Source organism: Triturus cristatus, chromosome 1_2, assembly GCF_964204655.1.
Source record: "Triturus cristatus chromosome 1_2, aTriCri1.1, whole genome shotgun sequence".
Taxonomy (NCBI): domain Eukaryota; kingdom Metazoa; phylum Chordata; class Amphibia; order Caudata; family Salamandridae; genus Triturus; species Triturus cristatus.
Window position 1 is genome coordinate 921044857 of NC_140580.1, and position 27986 is coordinate 921072842.

At 45.8% G+C, this 27986-nt stretch overlaps 1 protein-coding gene across 7 annotated transcripts in view; it reads left to right on the plus strand.

Moving 5' to 3' along the window:
* PIK3CD (phosphatidylinositol-4,5-bisphosphate 3-kinase catalytic subunit delta) overlaps nt 1-27986 on the plus strand; it is a 671014-nt gene that overhangs the window by 279773 nt on the left and 363255 nt on the right. For 4 of the 7 annotated variants that reach the window (XM_085609767.1, XM_085609777.1, XM_085609774.1 and 1 more), the window contains 3 exons: nt 13732-13881; nt 14298-14387; nt 20762-20983. In XM_085609767.1, the coding sequence (XP_085465893.1) occupies nt 13732-13881; nt 14298-14387; nt 20762-20983 (462 nt within the window). The remainder of the gene's footprint in view (nt 1-13731; nt 13882-14297; nt 14388-20761; nt 20984-27986) is intronic. The other 3 variants (XM_085609773.1, XM_085609770.1, XM_085609775.1) reach the window with 1 other exon arrangement.

The window sequence follows — 27986 nt, forward strand, 5'->3', positions numbered from 1 at the left end:
AGAATAGCCTGCTTGTACTAGGAGTTTATATCCGAAACGATCTAATACTTTGTATTGATTGCCCTTTAAATGTGTCTCCTGAAGCATAACAAACTCTGGGGAATGGTGTTTTATGTACTGGAGGACCAGGGTTCTCTTGATCTTATTTCCGAGTCCATTCACATTCCACAACCAAATGTGCATCTACTTAGGTTTTCTTGTCTGACGCCTGGACAACCACCGGACCTTCTAGCCTCATCAACCCTCTCCACCCCAGCCATTCTCCACCGCTGTTGTATTTGAGCATAACTGTGTGTGTGTGTGTAATAATTTTAAACTTCCCCAATAATACCCCCTTCCCTTCCCCCCTGTGTAGTGAGTTATCTAGGTCCCACTTCCCCAAACTTCAGAGTCCCTGTCGCCCAAACTTGTGCATGAAGCTGTGGGGGGAGCGCTACCTCCGCCGCCATTACCTACGAATCGACTGTCTCATCAATAGTCACCCCCATACATTGAGACTTCGACATTGCACTTACTTTTGCTTCGATGTATGGCCCCAACCCTCCATCAGCCAGGGAAGTCAATTCACACGTGACTCCCGGCACTGCCAGTTCTGGCCCCGACCGCCCGGCACCCCAGTAAGTCTCGACCCCCCAGACCCCACGCCACGGTCCCGGATTATCCCCCATTTTACAGCTGGCAATGTTCATGTTCAATTTAGAGCTGTGCTCTCCTTCTGCTCCAGAGATTGGGTCGGATGTAATGACTTGTGGGCATCTGACATCTCCTCTAGTCCTGTATCTTTTTTTCTTGTTCCTCTTACGCTCCACTTTACTCCAGCCAACTAGCCAGTCCCATGCATCTTCCGGGGACAGGAAGAGATGCGATTTGCCCTCTGCGATTATTCTTAATTTGGCAGGATACATCATCATATGTTTGATGTTTTTCGCTGCTTTACAAATCTCAATTATTGGTACATTTCTCATTAAAGCTGCAGTAGCCGCTTTCCCTGTAGCAAGATTTGGGTTTACGGAACAGAACTTTAATTGCCTTATGAGGGCCTTTTTGACAGAGTCAAATGTTCGACGTTTTCGCTGTACCTGGAGAGTGAAGTCACGAAAGAAACTGATTGTCACATTTTCATATTGTACATCTCCACGTATCCTGACCGCCTGCAGAATTGCATCTCGATCCCTAAAATGTAGGATTCTGGCTATGATCGTGCGTTGGGGGGCCTACGGACGTGATGTGGGTACCCAGATGGGCTCTCTCCACTGAGAAAAAAGGTAGATAGTTGTTTAGAGCTGAGTGTGTGAAGTATTCGGTCTGCCATGAAGAAATCAACAGATTGTTCCTCTGCCCCCTTAGGGACCCCCACTACACAAATGTTGTTCCGGCACGCTCTCTCTTCGCTGGTCTTCTAGCCGCACCATGACCTCCCCTTGTTGCCTAGTTAGTCTGGCAACTTGGTCCTCAAATCGTTTCAGGACCTCTGTGGAGAAGTGTGGCTCAATGATTAGAGCGGCAGACCCTGATGCAGAGGTCTAGCCCGGGACCAGGGTTCAATTCCACGCATCGGCGGGTCTTGGGCTCAAACAATTCCACGGACCTGATAATTCTCGCCTCGGTGCCATTCCAATCATGGAGTCCCACTCTGCAACTCTGGGCAATAGCTTGCTTAATCTCCAAAATGGCCCCCACAACGCTAAGGATGCCTGGCCTCCACCTTGGGGGTGCCCAGGAGTGGACGCCTCACAGGGAAAGCCAGGATGGGTTCCACAGCGGTATTCGTACAAGCGCCTTGAGACCCTTGCGGGTGAGTAGTGCGCTATACAAGTATCAATTTACATTTACAATTTACATTACCTCCTGGCCAGAGTTCCGCTCTCTGCCCAAGCAGCTGTGCTGTAGCCTTGCCTGCCGCTGCCCCAAACACCTCTCTCCCAGGTAGGTGTTTGAGGCCCTCCTCCACCCACAGGTTCCTGCCTGCGCCTCATCCCTGCGCCTCATCCCTGGTGGTCCAGTGGGAGAGCATTGCTCTTCTGCTGTTCCACTGTTGTCTGTATGCGCTGTTGTGCCTGTCTTGTCTTTGTGTCTTTTGTCTGTCTCTCATTGTAATTGTATTGTAATTTTTGTGCCTGTTTGTCTGTGACTCTGTTTTCTGCCCTTTTCAGTAATTTTGCTGTGCCTGTGCCCTTGTTTTCTCCTCCGTACCCTTTTCTCGCTGCCCTTTTCCCGCGGCGGCTTCCCAGTGGCCCCTCCCCCCTGCTGTTCCCGCCTCCCAGCTGCACTTCTCTCCCCCTTCCCTATTTAATGGCAGACGCGCCAAAGGCAAGCCCGTCTGCGCCCGTCCATGACCCGACCAGCACCAGAAACCCTGGATCTCTTGACTACTCACCGCTACGACTCAGCCGCCTTCCTCCCCCTCAACCCTGGAAGGAACAACAACTGCCATCTGTCGACACCGAAATCCACCCACGGCCAGTTCTCCTGCCGACACTGCCGCCGAACCTTCACCACCCTCTACACCCCTTTCCGAATGCCAACATCCCCAAAGCCCTGAGGTGCATCCTTATCCACGTGTGCTCCCTGCACAGACATGCTGTAAAGATCTGGGACCTCCTCGACACCATCTCCCCTGACGTCACCTTCTTCACGGAAACCTGGACCAACTCCACCTCTGCCCCCGACATAACCACACAGCCCTCTTCGACGGAAACAAGATCCAGAGGAAGGACCGCCGCACCTGCCCGGGAGAAGGACTTGCCATCGCTCACAAGAGCTCCCTCTGACTCACCACTTCCAGCACGAGCAACTCCTAGTCAACTACGAACACCTCCATTTCCAGATACAGACCAGCCAAAGAACCACCCTACATGGCAACCTCGCCTACAGGCCCCCCGGACGTCGAACAGCGTCCACCACTACCATCGCCGACCTAGTCGCACCCAACACCATTGCCTCCATGGACTACATACTCATTGGAGACCTCAACTTCCACCTCGACAACCTCGACAACCCCAACTCCTCCACCCTCTTGGACAACCTCCCCAACCTTGAACTGAAACAGCTTGTCACCACCCCCACCCACATGGCAGGACACACCCTCAACCCCATCTTCGCAGGAGGGAACAACATCCACTTGAGCCACACCATGCAACCCCTCTGGACGGACCACCTCCCAGTTATTTGATTACTTAAATCTCTTTCACAAACCATTTTTAAAAAGGAGAACGGTGAAGGAAAAGAGGGCAGTGTAGCCCTATAGGCTTCCATTATATGAATGTGAAAAACAACATCTGCACTTTTAAGGGCCCAGAGACCACCAGTATCCCATCATACCCAGCAGGTGGCAGTTGCTTCAGTTCTTTTTGCCAAGATGTGACAGTGTTCGTTAGGTCTAATAGTTGCCTCTGTCATCTCCACCGGGGAGATTGGAGGGTTGCTTATGACTTCAATGGAGATTCCCCCGAGAGAGACCTGGGATTGCAGGTAAGAAACCATTCCTTCTCTCTCAGGAAGCATAAGCGCAGAATAGAGTAGCAAGCCCATCCCTACCGAAGAGAAGTGTAAAAGACAGAGGAATGATCAATCAGTAAATCAAGTAAATACATTTCTCAGGGAAGCCAGTCTTACTTGAGCATCTTTTCTAGCTCCTGAATCCCCAAAAATAATGTTTGGTAAATGTGTGAACAGATCTACATGTAGCTGCTTTACAGATCTCAGTTATTGGTACTTTTCTCATTAAAGCAGCAGTAGCCGCTTTCCCTCTGGTGTAGCAAGATTTGGGTTTACGGAATAGAACCTTATTTGCCTTATGATCGCATAATAGAAGGCAAGATCCTATCCATCAGGATATAGACTGTTTGGATGTGGCTAGACCTGATGGCCTGTGGCTCCAGTAAAATGGGGACATTTTGCTAATGGGCAGACTTATACCTCACGGGGCTGGGAGCTGGGTGGGGCGGGAGCGGCAGGAGATTCCTGCTGAACATCTCACGTCTCACCACGGGGCTGATAGCCCAGGACACTGATGGAGATTTTGTATGGTTGTTATTATTAGTTTGTTTTTCGTTAAGGGTGATGGGGTCCTCTCCTCCTCCTTCCAGGGTATTTAGCTCCTTGGGACTTGCAAGCAGTATGGATTTGTTGTTCCTGCAGGCAAATGCGTGCTTAGGGGGCATCAGGTTGGTACCCACCCTGGGCCTGCCCCCTCCTGTATGGTACCCACTTTTCCACTTCCTGTATGATTTCAAGATGCGATCCCTTAACGTTAAGGGCCTTAATAATCCGATTAAGAGGCGCACTGTTTTGTCCTTTTTAGAAAATTCGGGCGCTCAGATATGCCTCCTCCAGGAGACGCATCTCTTGGTGCAAGACACCCACAGATTACGGTCCAGAGCGTTCCCTTACCAAATGTATTCCTCTCAGGCTTCTAAAAAGGTGGGGGTGGCCATATTGGTCTCTGTAGGGTTTAGGGGACAGATTGGCTCTAAGCAGGCCGAGATTCGGGGCAGACTCTTGGCTTACTCCCTGACACTGGGGCAGCACACCTTTACAGTGGCCACAGCCTATGTCCCCAATGAAGGGCAGAAGAGGTTCCTCCGAGAAATGATTCAAGAGTTGTCCTGTACACCGGATAGATCTCTACTCCTGGGGGGCGATTTCAATTTAGCGTTTGATAATGATTTGGATAGATCGACGAAGCGCGTACGACAGACAGGGGCCCTCTCTGGGACGGGGACCTGTCTCCTGGCTGAGGCCGGTCTCACTGATGCTTGGAGACTGTGTCATCCACGGTCCAAATAATACACCTTTTATTCCCATTCTCACAAAACTTATGCCAGGATTGATTATATATGGACAACAGACACTTTCACACAGCAGCTTCAAGAGGCGGTGATAGTCCCATGCCCCATATCGGACCACTCTGCGGTGCGGGTCTTCCTGTCCTTGAGCTGTCCACGACTTTCGCGCCGTATTTGGAGACTGCGGTAGACTATGCTACAGCGCTCGTCGGTGATAACACAAATTTCTAAAACCATTACTGACTATCTTGCCTTAAATGACTCCTCGGATATCTCGGCAGCCATTTTATGGGATGCTCTCAATGCACTAGTAAGAGGGGAGTTTATAGGGATTGCAGCAGCGGACAATAGGCTCAGGAAAGAGAAGAGGGAACAACTGACAGGAGAGGTAGTTGAACTAGAACGCATCCATCAGAGGACCGGTGCCGCTAGAGTAAGGGAACAGCTGAAAGCGGCCAGAGCACACCTAGCGGCATTGGATATCGATAGAGATGAGTATACTGCCCATCGGCTTAGGCATGCCTTTATGCCTTTTATATTGGCTGGGATAGATGTGGGAAGCTCTTGGCCAAACATTTACGGGTGCAAAGGCAAGCATCCCATATTCCCCTAGTGGTAGATCAGCATGGTGAGGAGTGTACTACCGATCAAGGAATTGCGGACGCGTTTCGGCAATTCTACTCGGCTCTTTACGAAGCCCAGACGTTACCGGAGGAAGGCCCTGACCTGTACTTACAGGGCGTATCCACGGCCAAGCTGCTTCCTCACCAGGCTGAGGAGTTGGCCGCCCCCATAAGATTGGAGGAGGTTCTTTCTGCCATCTCAAAATTAAAGTCTCACAAATCACCTGGGGCGGATGGGTTCCCCTTGGTTGTCTATAAAACTTTCTGTAATATTCTGGCCCCCCTTCTGGTACAGGTCTATAACACGATTGGGCCATTTGCTCCTCTCCCGCCCTCGATGCTGGAAGCGTTAATCATGGTTATCCCGAAACTGGGCAAAGACACACGCATGTGCGCATTGTTTCGTCCAATTACCCTATTGAATGGGGATTTTAAGCTTTTTACAGGAATACTGGCACGGAGACTCTCTTCTCATCTTCCCTGGTTGATGGACCCGGACCAGTCTGGTTTCGTCCCTGGCCGTCAGTGCTCCGATAATACGAAACAACTCCTTCATCTTGTGGACAGGTCCAACTGATTCCCTGCTGAGCGGATGATATTCTCTGTCGATGCTGAGAAAACATTCATCAGGGTTCATTGGCCGTACCTTAAGGCAATGCTATCTAATTTCGGCATACCCTTCCAATTTATAGATTGGATATTTAGTGGTTATACCAACCCCAACGCCTCAGTGCGCGTAAATGGGACTTTTTCGCAGCCATTTTCCATACAACGAGGCACACGGCAGGGGTGTCCCCTGTCCCCGCTTTTATTTACCGTCTATATGGCGCCTATGGCTCAAAGGGTGTGGGATGACCCCTGTGTAACAGAAGTGCAATTTGGAGGATCGGCACACAAACTTTGCCTCTACGCGGATGACGTGGTAGCTACTTTGGAATCTCTTCCTGCCCTGTTGGCGGAATTGGATAGGTTTGCCTTAGCTTCAGGGTTTAAGATCAATGTGCATAAGTCCCAAGCTCTTAATCTGTCTCTTGATCCCGCGATGTTAGATCTCTTGCAGCGGTCTTACCGCATTCACTGGGCACCAGTTTCTGTCCCCTACCTGGGACTGCAACTCTCTGACGACCTACAGGTCACTAACACGATGAATTACACGTTACTACTGCAGCAAGTTCGGGACTGCCTACGGCGCTGGTGGCCGCATTCGTTGTCGTGGCTGTGCCGCATCGCCGCCATAAAAATGATGATTCTCCCTAAATCATTGAGAGGCTTCTTACGACATTTGAGAAGTGGTTGCTTACACAACACATGGACTCCCACCTTACCTCCGATCTATACAAATTCATCAAACACTCTCATTACACTGAGAAGACTCTGTTTCAGACACGTGGGGAGGGGAACTAGGTCGAACACTAACACAGAAAGAATGGTCAGACGTTTTCTTCAGGGCCCGACATTTGGCGCGCAATGTTGCCTCCATCGAAACAGCTACCAAGATAGTTATGTATTGGTACCTTACTCCTCCATAGGAGTAACCCCTCTCATAGTCCTCATTCCTGGAGAGCCTGTGGCTCGGTGGGTACACTCACCCATTTATTATGGGACTGCCCCTCTCTAACGGGTTATTGGACATAGATTTTAGACGACATTGATTCTCATTTTAAGACACAGATCCCTCGATTTCCAGTATACGTCCTTCTGGGCCTCCCGAACCCTATAACTTGACCTTAGTCTTAGGGGCAGCCTTGCAGAATATACTCTCCCATTGGGGTACCCTGACAATTCCCACCCAGTTGGGATGGCTCTACAGACTCTGGGGTATTTTGGGGATGGAGAAAATGTCACTATCACTTACACACCCTGGCGCCTCATTTCATGACTTGTGGGAACCCCTGCTTACTTTGTTATCTACTGACTTCACGGAACTCACATGCCCCAAATATTTGAGACGTTTGAGACTTGCGGACCCACCTGTCCAGCCAGCCTCGACTGACCAAGTTACCATATAGCTCTCCCTATGGACCGCCTCTTGCTGGGACGGAAGCTTAGAGTGAACTTCCCTTCTTATGATTTCCTTTTATGTGTGGAGGAGGAGAGGGGTGGGGGGGCAATGGCAGCAGCAGGTAAGTTGTATGTTTTCTTTATTTCTCTCACCTACCCCTGCCCCCTCATCCCCATTTCCTACCAGCCGTCACTGGGTGTGTGAGTGGCTGGGTGTGTGAGTGGCTCGGTCTGTGAGTGGGTGTGTGAGTGGTTTTGTGGGTGTGTGAGTGGGTCTGTATGTGGTTGTGTGGGTGGCTGTGTTGGTCTGTGGTTGTGAGTAGGTTTGTGGTCTGAGTAAGTGCGTGTGTGAGTGGCTGTATGGGTGTGGGTCTGTGAGTGGTTTTGTTGGTCTGTGAGTGACTATGGGTGTGTGAGTGAGTGTGTGAGTGAGTGCATGAGTGGCTACGTGGGTCTGTGAGTGATTGTGTGTGTGTCCTTGTCCATGTCCATGGATCTGCCTCGGATCATGCAGGGGGTCACGCTGAGCACAGCTGAGAAAACCCACACCCTCGAGCACTCAAACAAAAACTATTTTGGGCTATTTCTTGCCCTTGAGGGGTCTCTCACATATCTCTCCATCAGCCCCATGGGGTCAGGGTACCTCTACCCTGACCCTTTCTATAACTTTTACATTTTATTTTCCCCTCTGGGAACCGAGTCCCAGTGCACAAAATGGCAGCTGCAACTTTCCTCTCAAGTTGTGGCCAGCTAATCACTGCATTGCTGTTGGTGTGTGGATCCGCTGTGGTGAATCCGCGTCTTTGGATATACATAAATCTTTTTACTTTACTAACTTCACTACTGAACAGATTTACACCAAATTACAAAAAGCTCTCTTTCTGAACCAAGATCTAGCTTTCGAACAAATTTGGTATAATTCCTTTCAGCAGTTCAGTCAGTAGTCGTTTTTAAAATTCCTATGGGAAAAAATGTGGAAAACGTGTTTTGGGACTTTGTATTTCTCGACCCCCGCTCAATGGATCACCCCGAAACTTTCCAGACTGCAACTGAAGTGACTGACAAACTGGTTTTGAACATTTTGTGAAGATTCGTCAAACGGCGCCAAACTTATTAGCAAAACAAAAAACGCCCTTCTTATGGAAACTAAGGGGCATATGCATCAACCAAACTAATACCGATTCCTTAATAGCGAAAAATAAGGAATCGCCATTAAGGAATCGGTAATTGGCATGCATCAACAGATTCGGTAAAATTTAGCGATTCCTTAAAAATCGCTAAATTTACCGATTCCTTAATAGCGGGTCACGCAAACGGCCCCACTAGCAAATAGCGAGTTCGGTAATACCGATTTGGCTAATAGCGAGTTCGGTAATACCGAATTAGCAATTACCGAATCGGTAATAGCGAAATCGCAAATTGCCGCGTCGCACCGGGAACATGCTGATGACATCACCAACCAGGAAATACTGCTGCCCCACCCACATAGCCTCGACAGAGGAGCAGACAGGAGCTGGAAAGAAGGACAGGCTGTGCAGAGTGAGGCCACACAGATTCTGCCAGTCACAGCACACATCCATCATGTCGCAGGAAGTGCCATCCAGCGCTGAATCTGCACGCAAGCGCAAGAAGAAGTTTTCAGACAGGGAGCTGGAGTACCTCATCGAGGGAGTGTCCAGCAAACACGACCGCCTCTTTGGCAAGCTGTCCCTCAAGATGCCTGAGACCGAGAAGCGGCGCATCTGGCAGCGCATCCGTGAGAGGGTCAATGCGGTTGGCGTCACTAGCCGCAGCATCGACGATCTCAAAAAACGGTGGTATGACCTCCGGAAGCGCGCAAAAGAGAGGATTGCTGAGAGGCTCCGGGAGGCAAGAAGGACTGGAGGCGGAACAAGCACTGCACCATCCAACACAGCCCTGGAGGACCTTGTGGAAGGGACGATAGAGCGGGAAGCCGTCGTGGGGGTGATCCAGATGGACACGTCCGGCGCAGCCACAAGTGCCCAAGGTAAGATGCATGCCTGTGCCACACCCAGCATAGCGTAAATCCATACCCATGCCCCCAGCCCAATCTCACTGTGTCTGCAGCTCTGGCACAGACAGTTCCACACATGACACTACTGCATCTTGGGAGTTGTAGTCTAGTCAGCCCAGAGTGCAGGCACAGGCGTAAATCCTCACACAACACATATTTTGTACATGGCTGTAGACTGTTCATTTGTTGGACCACAGAGGGACATTGATGGGTACAACACTATGTAGGTGTAATCATCCCACTAATCATGCACTGTTTCACACACAGATGCATCACCTGGGGACTCTGACGACAGCGACCAGCTGATCATATCTGAGACACCCGTGGAGTCAGACCAGGAGACTGTGCAGGATGCGCACGCACCGCCAACACCTGCCACCCCACCAGCACCACCTCCACCAGCGCCACAATCATCGGCACCAGCACCAGTGCCACAAGCCAAGGCACCACCACCTGCGCCACAAGCAACGGCACCAGCAAGCCAGCCTGCAGCCAGTGCAGCCACAATACCGCAGAGGCACAGGAACCAAGTTGCGCCCTTGCAGGAGATGGCAACCCCCCCCCCCGCAATTGGCACCCACGCAGCGCACATCCACACCACCTGCTGCACCACATGGAGGCTCAAGACACGCACGGCGTCACAGGGCCCGTCGCAGTTCCGTCTCCTCAGCTGACCAGGATGTCCCAACAACCTCTGCAATTGAGGAGAGGATGCTGCGCACACAGAACCTGCAGGGAAGACATGTGGCTAGCATCAGCTGCAACATCGTGCGCCTAGCGAGGGAGATGCGCGCCATGACTGCAGCAGTCACCGACATGGGCTCCGCGGTCAGGGACATGGGCACGGCGGTCAGGGACCAGACCACTGCGGTTGCTGATGGCAATGCTCAGCTCAGGGAGGAGGTACGTGAGCTCACCCGTGCCATCAGGGAGGGCCATGAGTCCCAGAGGAGGAGTAACCGGCAGCTAATGTTGCGTTCTGCCGCCGCTACCAAGGCCATACAACGGCACAGCAACTGCACCGCTGTGTTGGCACGCCGCACAGTCTCCCTGCAGGTGGACCTTGGGCACTTCTGCGGTGATGTTGCCAAGTCACTGGGACACATCACCACTGCTGTGGAACAACTTCAGAGCAGCACATGCAGTGCTGCAGCATTGGGAGGGGATGACACCAGTGAGGCTGCCTCCAGTGTCAGCAGCGTGTCACTGGCAGAGGCCAGCACCAGGCGCCGAAGTTCGCGTGCCTCCACGGGGACAGGCCGTGGTGAGGGTTTGGATGCACCTGAGCGGAGGCTTGGTGTACGTGGCAAGCGCCACTAGAAATTTGGACATGCTGCAGGTCCATGGTGGAGCAACCATGGCCATCCAATTATTCTGTTTGCACAGGCCTGACTTTAAGGAACCTTTTATTTACATTTATGCAATCGGAGCATGATTCACAATGCTAGTTCTGTTGCACAATCCTCTGTGCTACTGTGCATTAAACAGTTGCACCCAACACCAACTTGTAATGTCTCATTTTACCCAGGGTCAAAAATGATTTTGCGTTATGTCTGTCCGCCTCCTATGGCCCTCTGCTGTGTTAGGGATGTGTGCCGGTCGTCGTTGGGCGGGTGGTTGGTCAGCCTGGGGGTCGTCATCCCTGTCCACCTCCATGGGTATCCCCCTTCTGGTGGCAATGTTGTGCAGCATTGCACATACAGCAATTATTCGACAGCATGTGTCTGGTTGGTATAGCATTGCGCCGCCAGTCTTGTGGAGGATACGGAAGCGGCTCTTGAGAATCCCAAAAGTCCGCTCTATCACATTCCTCGTGCTGATGTGTGCAGCGTTGTAGCGATGTTCCTGCGGGGTTGCTGGATTTAGGTATGGGGTTAGTATGTATTCCCGCAGGGCGTAAGCACTGTCACCTAGAAGATAGAAGCATAGACTTAGCATTGGTGATGTACATACATGTGTGGTGTTGGTGTGGGGAAGCGTAGTTCTACTTACCTAACAGGAGTCCCTCTCCAAATTCGCCATTGAGTAGTCGCCTGTGCATTCCACTGTTGCGGAAGATGTATGAGTCGTGTGTGCTCCCTGGGAATTGTGCCACTAGGTCCGTTATGATGTTGTTGGCATCGCACACAACCTGCACGTTGATCGAGTGGTATGACTTGCGGTTCCTGAAAAGGTACTCATTTGCTGACGGAGGGCATATGGGGATATGCGTGCAGTCGATGCATCCAATCACATGTGGAAATTGTGCCACCTGGTAGAATGCCTGTTTGGTGCGGTCCAACTGCTGTGGGGTTGTGGGGAAGCTGATGTGTCTGTGGAGCATTGTCAGCATGGCATCTAGGAATTTTTGGAAGAAGCGTGACAGTGCGCTTTGCGAAACACCTCCGGCAACCGCAATTACCCCCTGGAAACTCCCTGAGGCCAGTAGGTGCAGGCTGCATAGTACCTGAACGTGCGCAGGGATTGCATTTGTCCGGTTGGTCTGGTGCTGCAGTAATGGTTCCAGGTCTGCAATCAGGCGCATGATCATAGCGCGATTGAGGCGATATTTCTGGTACACCTCGTCCTCATTCTGGCCGAGCAGGGTTATGCGCAGTCTGAACACTCGCTCCTGGACCCTTCTCCTGCGCTGTCCTGCTGCATTGATCCGCATCCTCCTTGCAAGCACGTAGAGGGCAGCCATTTTGTGGGAGCCAACAGGGTCTCCTGGGCCAAATTTAAGGGTTTAGTGATTGCCTCAATCATTTGCACATGTAGGATTTTTTTTTTTTTTTTTTTTTTGTGACTTTACCTCCAGGTTTTGATTCCCCTTATTTAGCTCTGGCAAAATAGCGATTTTTGGGATTTTCGTTATTAGCGAGTTTTGTTGCATTGGGGTGCGATTCGTTATTTGCTATTGGCAATTTCCGGGAGCTAATAGTGATTTTGGTATTTGCGAATTCGGTATTTAGCGATTCGGTAAATTAGCATTTTGGGTATTAGCGATTCGGTATGTCCGAGGTTATTTATTTAGCGATTCGTTATTTGCTCGGGTTTTGGGTTGATGCATTGGGATTGGGTATTTTTAACACAATACCGGGAGCTATTACCGAATCGGTATTTTACCGACTGGATTTTGGCTTGATGCATAAGGGTGTAAGTCCTTACTATAACTACCTACTGGTGACCGCCATATATGTATATATGTATGTGTGTGTGTATATATATATATATATATATATATATATATGTATGTATATAGATAGATATTTTGTTGGCACATGATTGTCCCCTGTAGTCATGTTCCTCTGCTCTGAGTGCCCAACTACGTGTATATATATATATATATTGGATCCTGTATTTTGATTTTGACCCCGACGTCACACTAATCCAGTGTGAGCAGAGGCCTAGCCTAATGTCCTGAACTTGTCCTGTGGCCTGGAGGAGATCGCCAAAAGCTCTCTCATTGATAGACATTGGTCTACTATCCTTGTAATGGGCTAACTGTGGTTGCAGCATACTCTGTTCTGTAAATTCCTATTTTCCAGATCTTTTCATCTGTGTTACTGTAGTGGAGCCCACTGGCCCACTTGTCTAACGCTAACATTCGAGGTGTATATTGTGCATGTAGCCTATGTGGTACATGCTTAGTGTTTGAGTCAACCAGGGTCAATGAAAGCCTTTGGAATCCACTTTGGATACTCCTGACATTGTCTTTCACATAAGATAGAAGCGTAAGCTACTTTCCTGCAGCTGAGGGGAAGAGACATAGACACTAAAATGAGGGAAGAGAAAACAAGGTTCCTAAAGAAGTTCAATTAAGACTTTTGCTGGGCTAGTGAATACTTGCCATTGCTACCACAGAGTCAAATGCTGAAGGCGTTGTACTTGCCCTATGTTATATCCTGCTAATGCTAATGCATTGCCAGTCTATCAACTGAGTGGACTTGATCACTACACCCTAGTATGCAGAGCAATAGTGGGATGGACCTTAAACATGAGAGGCAAACGTCCTCAAGCCCCACGATGGCACCTGCTTGTGGCCCCCTGAATGGGGCCTTATCTATCTATCTATCTATCTATCTATCTATCTATCTATCTATCTATCTATCTATCTATCTATCTATCTATCTATCTATCTATCTATCTATCTATCTATCTATCTATCTATCTATCTATCTATCTATCTATCTATCTATCTATCTATCTATCTATCTATCTATCTATCCATCCTGCTTTCTTTCTTCTCTCTCCTGCTGGTAGACCACGTAAAGTTGTATTGTCATCTTGCATTTTTTTCTTTCAGTACATCCGCAATTGCCTGTATCGCGGTATCAATCCTCACCTTACGATGGTTCACTGCTCTTCCATTATTGCAATGCAGGATGCCCAAGCCAACTGCATCGCACAGGTTCCGAAGCTACGCACCAAGCCACCGCCTCTTCCTGAAAAAAAGGTGAGTTTGAATATGTCCTCCTTCACACTGCTATCACTGCAGGCTTGGTACGTGATTTGGATATACGGAGCTCATGTCGTCTTTTTTGTTAATGAATAGCAATCTCATTTCATCTGTTTGGTTCTAAACAAAGTTCCTTGAGCCTAAAATCTGCCCAGTACAGCTATTACCTGTAGAGCCCCATCCCCTTTGCAATTGGTGTTTAGAGCTGGTCTGAGTGATACCAGTACAGTGGTACCAGAAACAATGTTTGGAAGGGAGGAACTTGACATGCCTACTGGCTCCACTTGGGCCTTGTACTTGGTACCTCCCGCGTAATTGTTCGGTAGTCTGAATTACAAGTGAGTCTAGGGGTATGGCGTGTGTCCTTTGTTGTTCCGTGACCTGGTACTCACTCACTTTTGTTCCACACATAGCCAGCCTGCGTGTCCATGTGGAGTCTTGAACAGCCATTTTTCATTGACCTGGTGCAGGGTTGCAAGGTGAATGCAGAAGATGGATTGAAGGTTGGTTAAACTTACTTTTGACTTTCCTGGTTCTCCCACACTATCCATCTCTTTATGTTCTCCAGTTCCTCAAATGTTTTTTTCCACCCATCCCTCATCCCTCCCTCCCTCCAGCTCAATTTTTTTTGCTACCCTGCTTGTCATCATCTCTGATCTCTCTGCCCTAACCACCTTCTGGGTACCCTGTTTAATTACTGCCTCCTTTCACCACTGTTATTCTCCCCTCTTTATGACCCTCTTCACCCACTTTACCCACTTTCATTTCTGAGGATGATCTCCTTTGTCCCACAATTGCACATCCTCCTCTTTCCTCCTCATGTAGTTATCTGTCTCTCCCCATTCTTTCTTATAGAGCCCTATTTCTCTTTACTTTCCTCCTCATTCTTGCATCTCCTTTCTTCCCTTTTTTATCTTCAACATTTTGTGCGCTCTCACCACTTCCTTTCTTCTATATTTGTCTAAAACTCATGTTACCGTTCACTTCATTCTGTATTCCTTCCCTTTTCTTTTTTCATTTGAAATCTTCCGCTTGTCCCTTGTTTCCTCTTGTCCTTCTCTTCGTTTCTCCTCCATCCTCTCAGCCCCGTCTACCTTCTTTTTCAGTTTCTTCCTTTCAAAACCGGTTTCCTGCTGTTTGCCTCTAACCTGGTTTTTTAACCCTTTTTTTGTTTCTGGTTGTTTATTTGTTGATTGCTGCAAACACTTGTGAACAGTTGATGGTCAGGTAAACCCGTCCCTCTAACCACAGTTACCCATCATGCTTCTGGAGTGTGGTTTGTCGACTACTTAAAAACAGGAAGTGTTAAGAGTCCAGATTAGGGTTTGATTCCTCGAAGCCAGGGGGGGTTTCTCAGTATTGAACTAAAATACCAACTTTAGCTGGAAAGCTATAAAGAGAACGGCGAGGGTGCGAGGTGGGTTGGGGTTGAGTACATCATGCTGCAGAGATGAGCTAAATGCTGTGCATACCTAGGGTTAAGCTGCTCAGTTTTTGTTCCGCAACGACGGGGGAGGAAGTTCTTGAAGTCTCAGTGTATTTTTGGAGTGACAATTCGTCTTCAGTGACGTGTACTGTGCTTGCCTCAGTGAACTTGCCGGGGACCCCCTACTCTGCAGCTTGGAGGGAACTTAGTAGTGCAGGGGTGCTCTCCGGTGCAGGGTGAGATATGACAAGAGCTTGGTTGGGGTCCGAACATCTGTTGCGTAGAATGATAAAGACGCATTTCACCCATTCTGACAAAAGTAATGACAGGGCCGGCTTTAGCGCTGGTGGTGCCCCGTGCGACAATACTTGTTGCCCCCCCCCCACCCCCATGACTACCTCTGCCACGGATTCCCACACTAGCACTCTTTAACTGTGCCCCTCAAGTCTCCATATCCACTGTCTCTCAGATTCATTTAGTTTTATAGCACCACTCATACCAGTTTGAGGTGTCAGAGCACTTTGCATCACACACACATTGCACAGAGACAATCATATCTGTATAAATCAGTGTATAGCAAATGTTACATCAGACATGACTACAAAGGTGTAGTGTAGGAGTGACATGTCACCGATACTGGTAGGCAAGATGGAAATGCACAAATTTAGTATTTAAAACGTAACATCATTGTTTGGGGTTCTCTTTATTAAAAAGAATTGTTTTCTACCCAAATGAACCCTTTTCGCAAGATTTGCATGATGAAAGACTGGGCAAAAAAAACATGTAGATCTAATATACACCTTCCAGTTTGCTCCATGGCTCTCATATCCCGTGAGGCCTGGCCCTGAGTTGCCTTGGAGAGCCTGCTCTTTTTTCTGGTTTGGGAGAATGGGGTCTTGGGACACTGTGGATGTTTTAACATACTTTTTGTACAGTTTTTTCATCCGCATTATTTTTCTTGACTCCATTCAATGTCTTTCATTCTGAAGAAGCTTTTCAGGCTTTCTTTAGCCTTTTCTGTCATATTTTTCTTTCCTCATTCCTTACTTTCTATGAGGGAGTCCTTTTCTTGTGGGAGAAAAAAGGCTACTATAGGCCTTTGTTGTTTGTGTTATTGTATCTTACTCTACTAAGCCATCTAATTATTTCTCCTAAATGTCTAAAAGGACAATGAAAGACCGGGAGGGCATTAGACTGAGAGCTAAACAAAAGGACATCTGGTCCGAGGACATGTAGAAGAAAGTTGACAGTCACCATGGAATGATCCACTAACTCTGCAATGTTGCCCTTAGTCCTGAAGTCTCTTGCAGAGGGAGATCAAGGGAGGAAAACAAGTCTAAGGAGGAGAAAAGAAAGCACCATTGTTCTCGGGTTTTGAAACATTGGCACTTCCATTTGACTTCAGTTGTCTTGGTGCTGGCGAAAGGAACCATTGAGAACTGGATCCTTATCGATGTCAAAACCCCAGCATCCCATATTGTTGGGTAAATCTTCGATATCAAAGCACTCAGTCTTCCCGCATGACGTCACAGACTCTTTCAACATCAAGGCACTCAGCTTTTTATCATTTAGCATTAGAACATCACTCCGTGTTGCACAAATCAACATTGAGACACCTTTCATTGACCCATTTTTTTTTTAGTTAACGATTAAGAGATGCTGAGAACATACTATCTTGTACACATATGAACTTTATGCCTTCAGGCTTCATCATACAATCAGAAGACCCATTGCTGATGACATTGAAGCCTCTCCAGCTGCTTCCACTTTTTGCTTTGAAACCGGTATTTGTGTGTAAATAAACATCTCTTTTGCAGATTCAAAAGAGACCTCCGTCTCTTCGATTTTCACCTACCCTGGCGCCTATTACTTCCATTGCGACACCGTTCTTCTCCAGATACAATGAGGAAGATAAGCCACCTCTCAAATGTGGACAAAAGACGATCTCCATCTCTTTTTAGAGCTTGTGAGCACCCAGATGATGACATTTCATCTTGCTGTACTCCAGCTTTGCTGGCTGGCACCTCATCACGAGTTTCACTTGTTAAAGACATCTCCACTTTCCAAGACATTCTGGCTCAGTGAGCTTGCAATCTGACCATAATAACTCATAATGCAATATCAGTTACTTCAGACGATAATTCACATTGACCCTTTTTATTCCTTTTTCCAGGTTTGCTGTATGTAGCAGAGGAAGAATCTCTTGTACCAGCCATAGCTAAAGAGTCCAGTCCACGGCTTAGGAAAAAGTACATGCCTTAAGGTTCTGTGTTCCTTAGGATGGACTCTTAAGTTAGACCATGTAATATTGTCCGCTGTCAGGAAATGTCATGCATCAGTTCAGAAAACCTCAGCCCCGTCGGATGGGTTAATAAGATAATTTGTTTTACTGATAAATAGATTTTGAAAAGCCTCCACAGTGTTGAAAGGTCTCAGAGCAAAGAGCTTTTAGGGAGCTTGTCCCTGTTGGAAAACATACATAAATGTGTAAAGGTTCTGCTGAAAGACATCAAACAAGACTTCTATCAAGTGGTTCTGGAAGGTCTTCTCCATGTCTAATTCAGTAAAAAGCATGGTTATCAATTCTGCAGAGCTCAAAGTACTATGATGTTGCCATTGCATGACCTTGAAATGATCCTCATGGTTTTGCCTTACTACCTTCACACCAGATGTCCAGCTGAAAATCATAAACCTTCCATCGTTGGGCAGTCCCATTTTTGGAAAACATACAGAGGAGCTAATGCAGTGAATGTAAAAGGAAAGAAACTTTCTGGCACAAAGATTGTTGCTCCTACCAGTACCAGAGGGCTTAATGTCCTTGATGGTTGTGCCAGCCCTAACAGCAGCAACAACAGCACAGATATTCCTACAATCAAAAGACGAGGTTTCAAAAATAAGGCTCATAACCGGCCCCACTGTTCTGACTCACCAGGACCTATGCTATCCAACCTTAGGTGAGGACTCCCTCATCCACCCTCTGCATTCTACTCCAGTGAGGGGGATCCTATTTATTCAAATGGAAAAGCTTATGGAGTCCGCAGAATGGTTCAACGAGATGTCATCTTTCTGATCTAGCCTAACTTTGACGACGCTGTGGTTTGCCTCAGTAAACGTCCACTTTACAGCTGTAATAGTCTATAGAAAGAAAGCCTCCTCAGATAACCTTTTTAAGGTACCAGTTCCTGAAGACGTCTTGAAGGGTTTAAGTAAAGTCTTCTTACTAAAGACCTCCCTCCATAGGAGTTACGTTTGGCTTCACTTTTTGAACCTATACATATGGCTTAATTGCAATGTATTTTGTGTAAGACAGCCTGTGTAAAATATTTGCTTCCGGACATCGATGTAAACATCTGAAATGGCATGTTGTTCGCTAACTCCTAGTCTTCCATCCTACAAGAGTGCTTATGAGATCTCTTTTTTACCTACGGTGATTTTAGAATTCCATTTTAATCAATCTATTACCTTAGTAGTCTTTTTTGTTTTTAGCAACATTAGTACTTCAGCAGAATGGCCTCAGCTTTCCCTAGACATTAAGAGGGTTTTGCAGTTCAACCTACATAGGGCTAAAATCCTGAGATAATTGAACCAGTTGTCTCTTTATAATGATCCTTTGTTTAAGGCTTAGTTACTTCTAAACAATCTCTTTAATGCTGGATTGTCTTGTGCATCATTCTTTGGTTTCAACTGCTAATAAGTCACTTCAAGATAGGCCTAAAGCTCTTTCAACCAGACTGAAAGCAGTCAACCAGCCTGGTTAATGAACGTTCCCTAATCACAGACCTGTAAAGCACCAATTTAAAAACCAGATCTGACATAAATGTGGATCTAGCTACTTTTTGAATCCTTCTTCTTTTAATTTACTTCTCAAAATATTTTTTTGCATTTCCGTAATTAATTTTCTCTTTTCTCACTTATGGGAGAAACCTATGACTATTCAGGGTTCGTATTGTTAATCTACTCTTTTTATGGCTATCACCCAAGATTCTATGATGCAGAAGAACCGGTTACGTGTACTCCTCGTTCTGCCATGAAAAGAATCTTTGTCACTTGTCTGCAGTGGGAATGCTGGACTTTTCACCCTCCTTGATGTTTATAGATTTAAAGTGTTCATTGGTCCGTGCACGAAACGGAAACTACTTAGAATTTGGCAGACAGGGTACTCTATCTAAAACATGACAGAGTATCCTGCCTGGCAAACCAGCAGTCCCGCTCTTTTAAGGGTCAGGAGGACCACCAGCTTTCTGTCAACAGAGCCCCCATTTGCAGAAGGCATTCTGTGACTGGGCAGGGGCTGTTGGAGGAATGGCATTATGCCGGCCACCCTATTTAGGATGGACAGTGTGAGATCCTTTTTTCTTCCATCTCTGCCATCTTGTCTAGCAAACCAACAGGTCCCCCATTCTATTAAGGGTCAGGAGGACCATCAGCTTTCCGTCAACGGAGCCCCCGTTGGCTCCGTTGGTGGAAGGCATTCTATGTCAGAGATGGGGCTGTTAAAGGAAGGGCATTATCCCAGCCACCCTTTTTTGGGTGGACAGTGTGAGGTTCCTTTGTCTGACCATCTCTGTCAGGTAAAACCTGGTGGTGAGGGACCGAAAAAAACAAATAATCACCCCCACAACTCGAGGAAAAAACTCCTTTAGTTATTTGTTTTACAATAACAAATTCCCACTTTAGAAGTTGGATTTTGGAAAAAAAACAAAATTAAACTTTGGTGAACGACCAATAAAATGGACTGTTACCGACCACCAAACGTTATGTACTTCAAATGAACCTTTATGTCGATGTCTCCTATCAAGAAATACTTCTGAGCCAGAGGTGATCTCTAAATTTATGAAGCAATATTCCATCAGGGTGGGAGACATCACCCCCCCCCCCCACCTCCCCCGCAAGATGAACTATAATTCGACCTTGTGGCCCTTAGTTTATTGTTTATGACTAATATGAAGATTCCTACAATGCAGTAACACACCTGCAAGAAAGTAACCATTTCTTTCTGTATGTTGGAAAGGACGCAGAGTAAAAGTGATAAAATGCACAGCAACAGTAATGACTTAAGCTTAGTCCAATGAACAACCTTTTTCCTACTTCTCCAATCTTCAAGAGCTGCTGGTGACAAACAGACTCTTCTTTCCACTGCAGTATGTTGACATATGTACCGTACTTTTTGTGGCCCCTTGCTGTTTCCCCTAACTTAGCAGCTGATTGTGGACATTGAAAAAGTTCTCTTCGAAAGTGTATTCGGGAGGGATGAAGAGGACAGCACTGGCAGTGACATCTACACAATATTATAATGAGCTTGTGCTACTTGCCCCCCTCCCATTCCTCACCTGTATCTATTGATAGACTCTATACTGTTCCATTGGACTATGGAGGTGGTGTACCGCGAGAGCTAGTGATTACCACTGCAAAGAACAATTAATGACTTATTTCTGATTCCTTCCTATCCAGCAGCTGGTGGTGGAGGCCGGGCTCTTCCATGGTACTGAGATGCTCTGCAAGACTGTGGTGAGCTCAGAGGTGAATGTCTGCTCTGAACCCATCTGGAACCAGAGGCTGGACTTTGACATCAGTATCTGTGACTTGCCTCGCATGGCCCGGCTCTGTTTTGCCCTCTATGCTGTTGAGAAAAACAAGAAAGCCCGCTCAAACAAGAAGAAATCAAAGAATGCGGTATGCTGTTTTTTTTACGTGCTATTACACCATATGTCCAATTCACCATGACAATTGGGAGCAGAAGTGAGCATCAGAGGGAGAGAGGAAAGGTGGGATAAGGAGTAAGAAAAAGGGAACTGGACCTATGAAAATAGTGACCACAATGATATGCTTTGTTGATTTCTTGTTACAATCTATCCATGGCTGTCAGGATATACTGGAGAGGAAGTAGCACAATTTGTCAGATGAAATCTTACAGAGCACTAGAGAAAGAACCATTACATGCATACAAATATCGTGCCAGTAGAAGGCTGCCTACAAACATTAAATGCAAGACATTTGCTATATATGTCTGATTTAGGCACACTGCAGTCATTTAGCAGTAGCATATAGAACTGTTGGAATGGAAGTGGCCATTTTACGTCAGACTGTGAAAGCATGTGTGCACAAGTTCATGTTGGTCATCACCAATATCTTATTGAGATGTTTGTACCAAAGGTAGAAAAATAAGACCAGGACCACAGCTTCTTTGTCTGATTTCAGACACAGAGTTTAAATTGGGATTCGTAGATCTCCTACAGTCTTTGGGATTTCCCACACTTTCAACATGTGGGTTCTCTGCCTCCAGGTGACAGGGACAGGAAACTGCCTCAACAGATTTAAATTCAGTGCTATATTTGCCAGTACCATCCAAGCAGGCAGGTACCATAGACTCTCAATTCAATCCACAGTACACACGTATGCATAATGCCAGTTCCATTTTTTTTATGCTAAACATTGTGGATAAGAACCGTTTTCTTCCTCTTCTTGATGTCCTTCGGTGGTCTCTAATCCCAGTACTTTTGTGACTTTCTGTTTTTCTAACCCTCTTGCTACTTCTTCCTTCAGATCACATTCCACATCAAGCAGTTCTCTGGTTTTAAATCATGTGTATTGTGTCACTGAATGTTAGAAGTTTGCAGATGTGTGTTTGGGGTAGGTCCGTACAGTGCGCACCTGTACCCAATGTGCTACCATAGAAAAAAAGGGACTCCAGAAATGCCTTACAAGTGTGCAGTGTAAGGAGTCACCTGTTTTGAAGGACATGTCGTTCATAAGTGTAGAATCAAGAGTCAAGAAGTGGGTGCAGGTTCTCACCCACCAGGCATGATCTGGATTACGCTTTCTGCCAGTGACATAGTGGGACACATTACCCAGAAACCTTCCCCCTCAAGTATGGAGAGACCTTTTGCCGACCCTATGCATATGGTGCAAAAACACTAGAGAATATGAAAACACCAAGTTATACAACCAGTTCACCCCTGGTGCCTGAAAACCTTTTTTTAACTGGACCCAGTTTTCAAGTGTCAGAGGAAGTGCAGCAGGTACCAGGATAGCCCTTGGGGGACAACACTGACCTCTGCACCATAGTCTCTGCTGCACCATCATGTTGAGTCTAGCTCCACACCTAGGTAGACAGATATGGTGATGCTCTAGCACTTCCCCAGCTGCCTTTGTGTAGGTCATCTCTGCCCCCAGCTGGCACCCCAAATACCTGATGCAGAAGACTACTGGGGTCCTTCCTTTAGAGTCAAAAGCTTGCCCGCAACATGTATGTTTTCATTAACTTGATAAATCATAGATGATTTCATGTGTGGAATCCAAAACATTTCTTCAGGAGCAAGAAGTAGATTTCTCTAACTATAAATAAGCTACGTCTATGAATATGTAACTCAGCGCAGAATATTACAGAACCCTTTAAAAATCCAAATAAGTGTAAAAAGTGCATGGAGCTGCCCTACAGTTCCAATTGTTTTCATTGTCTGCACTGAAAGAGAAAAAAATATACAAAACAGTTCCTATGTGCATTTTGTATTGTGTGATGAAGAACTGCATCATTGCTTTCAGGCAGTCAACACAGCCTCCACAGTTGCATCTTACATCACAGTCAGTTCCTGCCATAGTTTGTTTTTTGATAATATGGTGAAAGAAGGAAGTATACCTCAAACCCCTGCTACCATTCTGATGAGGGCTCTATCTTGGAGGAGAGTCAATTGTTTTTGATTTTAATGAAGGGACCAATTTTCTTATTTGCATTTCTGTAAACCACATTAGGGATAAGAACATCTTTTATATGTCAGATATCTGAATCCGATTGGAAAACATGACAGCAGTACTATTTTAGGAAAATCACATGCGAAAATGTAAACTATTCCATTGACAATCGGAAGTCTGCATTAGCAGATAAACTGGAGGAAGCTTCTATCAGGATAGTGTAGGCACAAATATTTTTGAAGTGGGAATTTAAGATTATAAAATCTAAATGGAAAAGGTCCTCTTCACAATAATAACTTGAGTGAAGCACAGAGGTAAATAGCTTGAGTTTGATAATCCTGAAGTTGTACAGAATTATTGCAAGCTACCAATGCTGACTTATAAATGAGGAATGTGGTCCTTGAACTGGGCTGAAAAAGAAGGGAATATATGTAGACAGCTCCCCTAAAGCTAATAAATACTTTAAAGGGGAAATTGGCTCCAAAGTTGAAACGAGAACGATCAGGGATCAAGGATCCCAGTCCCTTTAAAAATGTTACCATGCCCCGTTTAACTTATGAGGGTACTCACTTTAGAGCTCAATATGAGGAATTCAACAGGCACAACCATCCACTGCCAGAAATTTTGTAGTCGAGTGTCCTGCATTTGAGGATGTTGCAGGGGTCCAATCATCCGGAGTGTAATGAGTGAGTCGTTTCCTGGGAGAACGACCTTTATTTTCATGGTGTCTTCTCCTCAAGATATGTACATCATCAGTTTGACTGAGCAATCGGAGTTCCCCACAGAGAAGTAGACATGTTCAACATTAATAAATCAGAAGTGCTGCAAAAAGGAGAACATTTTCTAAACATATGATGGTAATATATAAAAATGAGAATATAAATCTGTGCCAGTCAAAACAAACAAAAAGTTGCTATTCCTGATCTGCCTTGTGTTGATGGCTGTGCATACAAGAAAAAAAATGTTAACGCTAAAAGAAAAACAATTGCTTCTTGCACCACAGTCGTCTTCCCAGAGGTAGAAATCAGAAAATACCTTAACCCATAAAGAATTCCTCGCATTAGGTAGGGCTTAATTATATGCACCTTTGGCTGTCCTCAAGAATTATTACGGTGCTTTACTGAAGCAAACGTGTTGGTGAACCATTTGCATAGAGAAATTAACCATTTCCATCGTGATTAACATTTCATAGAGCAACAGTCTGATGTAATGCACTGCCTTCTGTCTTTCTTTTTATATTCATATTAGTTTTCCCCAAACATGGAAAATAATTCATACCTTTTATTTTGAAAGCAATCTAAGGAATGTTATGTGTCCAAATCAAAAGAGGTTTATTCCTTTAGTCTTCATAAAAACGCGGCTGACTCGTATTCTCCAGCTTTGGGTGTTTCATAGATTCACATACTTTAATTATTCCCTGTCGTAAGGCTGGGAACTCTCAATATCAGTCTAACATAGCAATGTACCATTGCCCACAACAACATTGATAAAGCCATAGATAACATACAGCCCATCCACATCATTATAAGAGACCTGAACTACAGCCGATCAGCTGCCAGGGCCTACAGCTCTTCTGCCGACAGTCTTCCAACTGCCAGTTTTTTACCACTTTTAGTGTGAGGGCCTTTTACCACTTCCAAGTGTTTGTTCAAGCTACTGTTTAGACCTTTTCGATTCAACCCTGCTGCTATAAGTAAGGGGTAAGGGAATGTTATTAAACTGTACATGGATTAGGTTTTAATCATTTACAATACTCCACAGATCCACCAGCAGTGCAATAATGCAGACAAGCCTGTTATTTATGAAAGAACTGCGCTGTCAGTGAATATAGGGAGAAAAGAGAAATGGTTAGAGCAATATTCAGCAGCACAGAGAGAGGGAGTACAGCAGTCACATACAGTGTCATGCATGAACACTCTACAGACGCAGACCGTGCACCTGAATCATAACCCATATTATGACCTGCCAGCCTGACTCCCTTCCATCTCCTGCATGTCCCTCAGTTTTAATGCCAGTGTGGAAAGTGGTGTGCAATGGAGCATGTGTGGACAGGCTGGCGCCAGTGGGCAACTGTAAACTAAGAATTATCAAGTTTGATCTAAGTCACACAGTTTGATGTGAAACAGCGTGCTACAGTTGACTAGAAGTCAAAAGCCCTGGGGTCTAGAGTCATCTTTTTCACCCATGCATTTCAATCAACATCTTGTCCCAACGGCTTGCTGTAGAGTGTTTCTCGGAGGCCTATGGCTTCCTCCCTGTGCAGTGCCTTGTTTTTTAGCCTCTACCCACTTTAGAGTTGAACCCAACCACTGCTACTCTGTAAGGGGGGAGAGTGCTCATCTAGTTCAGCACTATTGCGTTCTTGGTCATCAGGAGGAATAAATCTTGGAATTTGGATTCAGCTTTGCGAGATGTGGAGTGTTTAAGAGACTGAACAGGCTGCACTCAATCCAACTAAGGACGTTAGGCCCAATAATTATGGACAATATTTGCATCACTTTGAAGCAAAAGTTATTCAGCTGCAAGCAACTTCAAAACATATGTCCATATCCAGAGTTTGACACCTTGGACACTTAGAGTCAGCATCCAGGACCCATTAGTTTAATAATTTGGGAGTCTGGTAGACTCTCTGTAATATTTTCAGCTGGATATATTTTTAGAACACGAACTTTGACAAATGTAAAGAGTATTATTGAAAGCCCTTCCCACATCTAGGTCCCACTCGTCCTTTTTTCTGGTCAGGCTACCCCTAAGGTGAGACAAGATACCTCTGTAGAGTTAGTAAATGAGACACTTTCTGGACTACATATCCTATAGAGATCGGACCAGTGAGTGCTGTGGAGGTTCAGCATCCATTATGGCTCAGTGACGTCGCAGGGCTGACATGCACTAGTTTTATGTGTGTTAGGAAGTGACCTCTATTTGGACTGTATTGCGTAATGAGCCCTGTGATGTGAATTAGGAACTCCTCCTGGAACAGTTCACCTACCGAATACAAGTCTAACCCCACCCATGCTTGGAATTTCCTGCCCCAGGTTCGGGATGCTTAGGGAGAAAATTGTTTAGTAATAGCTAGGCACCTAGTGTAACTGCAATGTTTAACCGGAAGCAAAAAGTTAATTTAATTCAGTTGGACAGAGCCTGTGGAAACAATATTTGTACCTCACTAAATGTGATAGGAACCACCTCCAAAAACAAATGGCCAGCCAGCCAACAAGAAGCCCATTGCGACTGGACAGCCAGGTAGTGGAGTTCAAAATCTGAAGACCCCTGGCTTCCTTGACTAGTTGGAGAGCTTCAATTTGGCAAGGGAGACACTACAGCTACCAGCACCCCAGGTGAAGTTGCCCAGCAACCTGTCTAATGCTCTAAAATATTTCCTAGGGAGAAGTAGTAGAAGGTTACAAAAATATTACAATAATTTAGGGATTATAATCATTTAAGCCAGCACAAATCTGCCAATGGTGGAACTGGGAAGCTTCCTCCAACCCCTCAAGGCTCCAAACTTACAGCTTCTATTATGTTTTATAACACTGAGATATTGAAATTACACTGATGCCCATGTAGTTTCACCACCACCCTTATCCAAGATGTACTTCGGTGAAGTGGGGGCCAGAAGAAATGTGGTGGATTTAGCCCAATTGACCCCACAGGATAGACGCTGATTTAAATTCTTTAAGAACTTTGGTTAACAGAGAGGTGTCAATGCGTACATCTTTAATATACATTTTCTGTGTATAATGATAATACATGCTTGGAATCCGGGAGTGGGATGCATCAGCCCTGCCACAGGGTGCTAAGCATCATGTCTAATGACTGCTTGGCGAGGGCAAATAACAAGGGAGATAGTAGGCACCATTGTTGTGTGCCCATACGGACAGGAAATGCCTCCGACAAAAACAAACCAGTTTTAACCCTTACAGAGGGTACAGAGTATAAACGTTTGATCCATAGGATCATCTTCCTTCCTATTCTACATTTTGGGGCACCATGATCATATAGTGCCACTTGAACATGTCAAACACTTTCTCCAAGTCCAACACTAAATACTCGGAGTAAGCCCACCATCAAGAGGCTGCTTCCATAATGCGTTGTAGCTGCCTTATGTTGAGGGAGGTGGATCTGAAAGGTATGAATTCATTTTGGTCTCTGTGAACCAAATCTGGCACCTATGCGAGCAACCTGCCCACACTAATTATGCTCAATATCTTTTAGTCCAAGTTAAGAATGGCCAAGGGTCTGTATGAGGATGTTTCCAATGGAATTATATCCTTCTTGGGAAGTGAAACAATCAACACTTCCAGCACTATATGAAGAAGGTACCCCCCTAAAAAACCTCCTAGGTCTGGGAACAAGAGGGAAAAAAACAATTAAATGCAAAACTGACTCCCACTAAACCTGTACTGCTTCTCTATTGGCTTATGAAAGCGCTATGGGCTAACCACAAATTAATTTAATACATGCTACTCAAATTCATAAGCATACTTGTATTTCACTTATTTCTTAATTTAGATATTTTTTTGTTCATTTTGTTATATTAAAAACCTTTCTTTACCTTCAAATAATTATCATCAACTCAAAGCACATAACTCTTATACAATGTAATACATCAAATGTGAAACTTTTTAAAAAAGAATATGAAACTTTACAATCATACAGAGACAGTTTATGGCCGTTATTAGCCGTTGTGTTCTAAGTTGGTATGTTGTGACAGCTGTCACAAGATCCTAACTTAAAACACAACAACGGCTAAATCTTTCTCTCCAGTGTATTCACCTCTGAATGTAATTTGTGGTTGGGAATATCATAAATGAGATATGTATGTGAATATGTGCTGTTGTTTGTAAGGAGAGAGTGGAATTGTAGGGTTGTTGGCTGAAGGACACATCAAGATATGTGCCATAAACTGTCTATTTATATGATTGAACAGTTTCAAATTATTTCAATCTTTTTAATTGAATTAATTTAAATTAGTTTGTGGTTATAC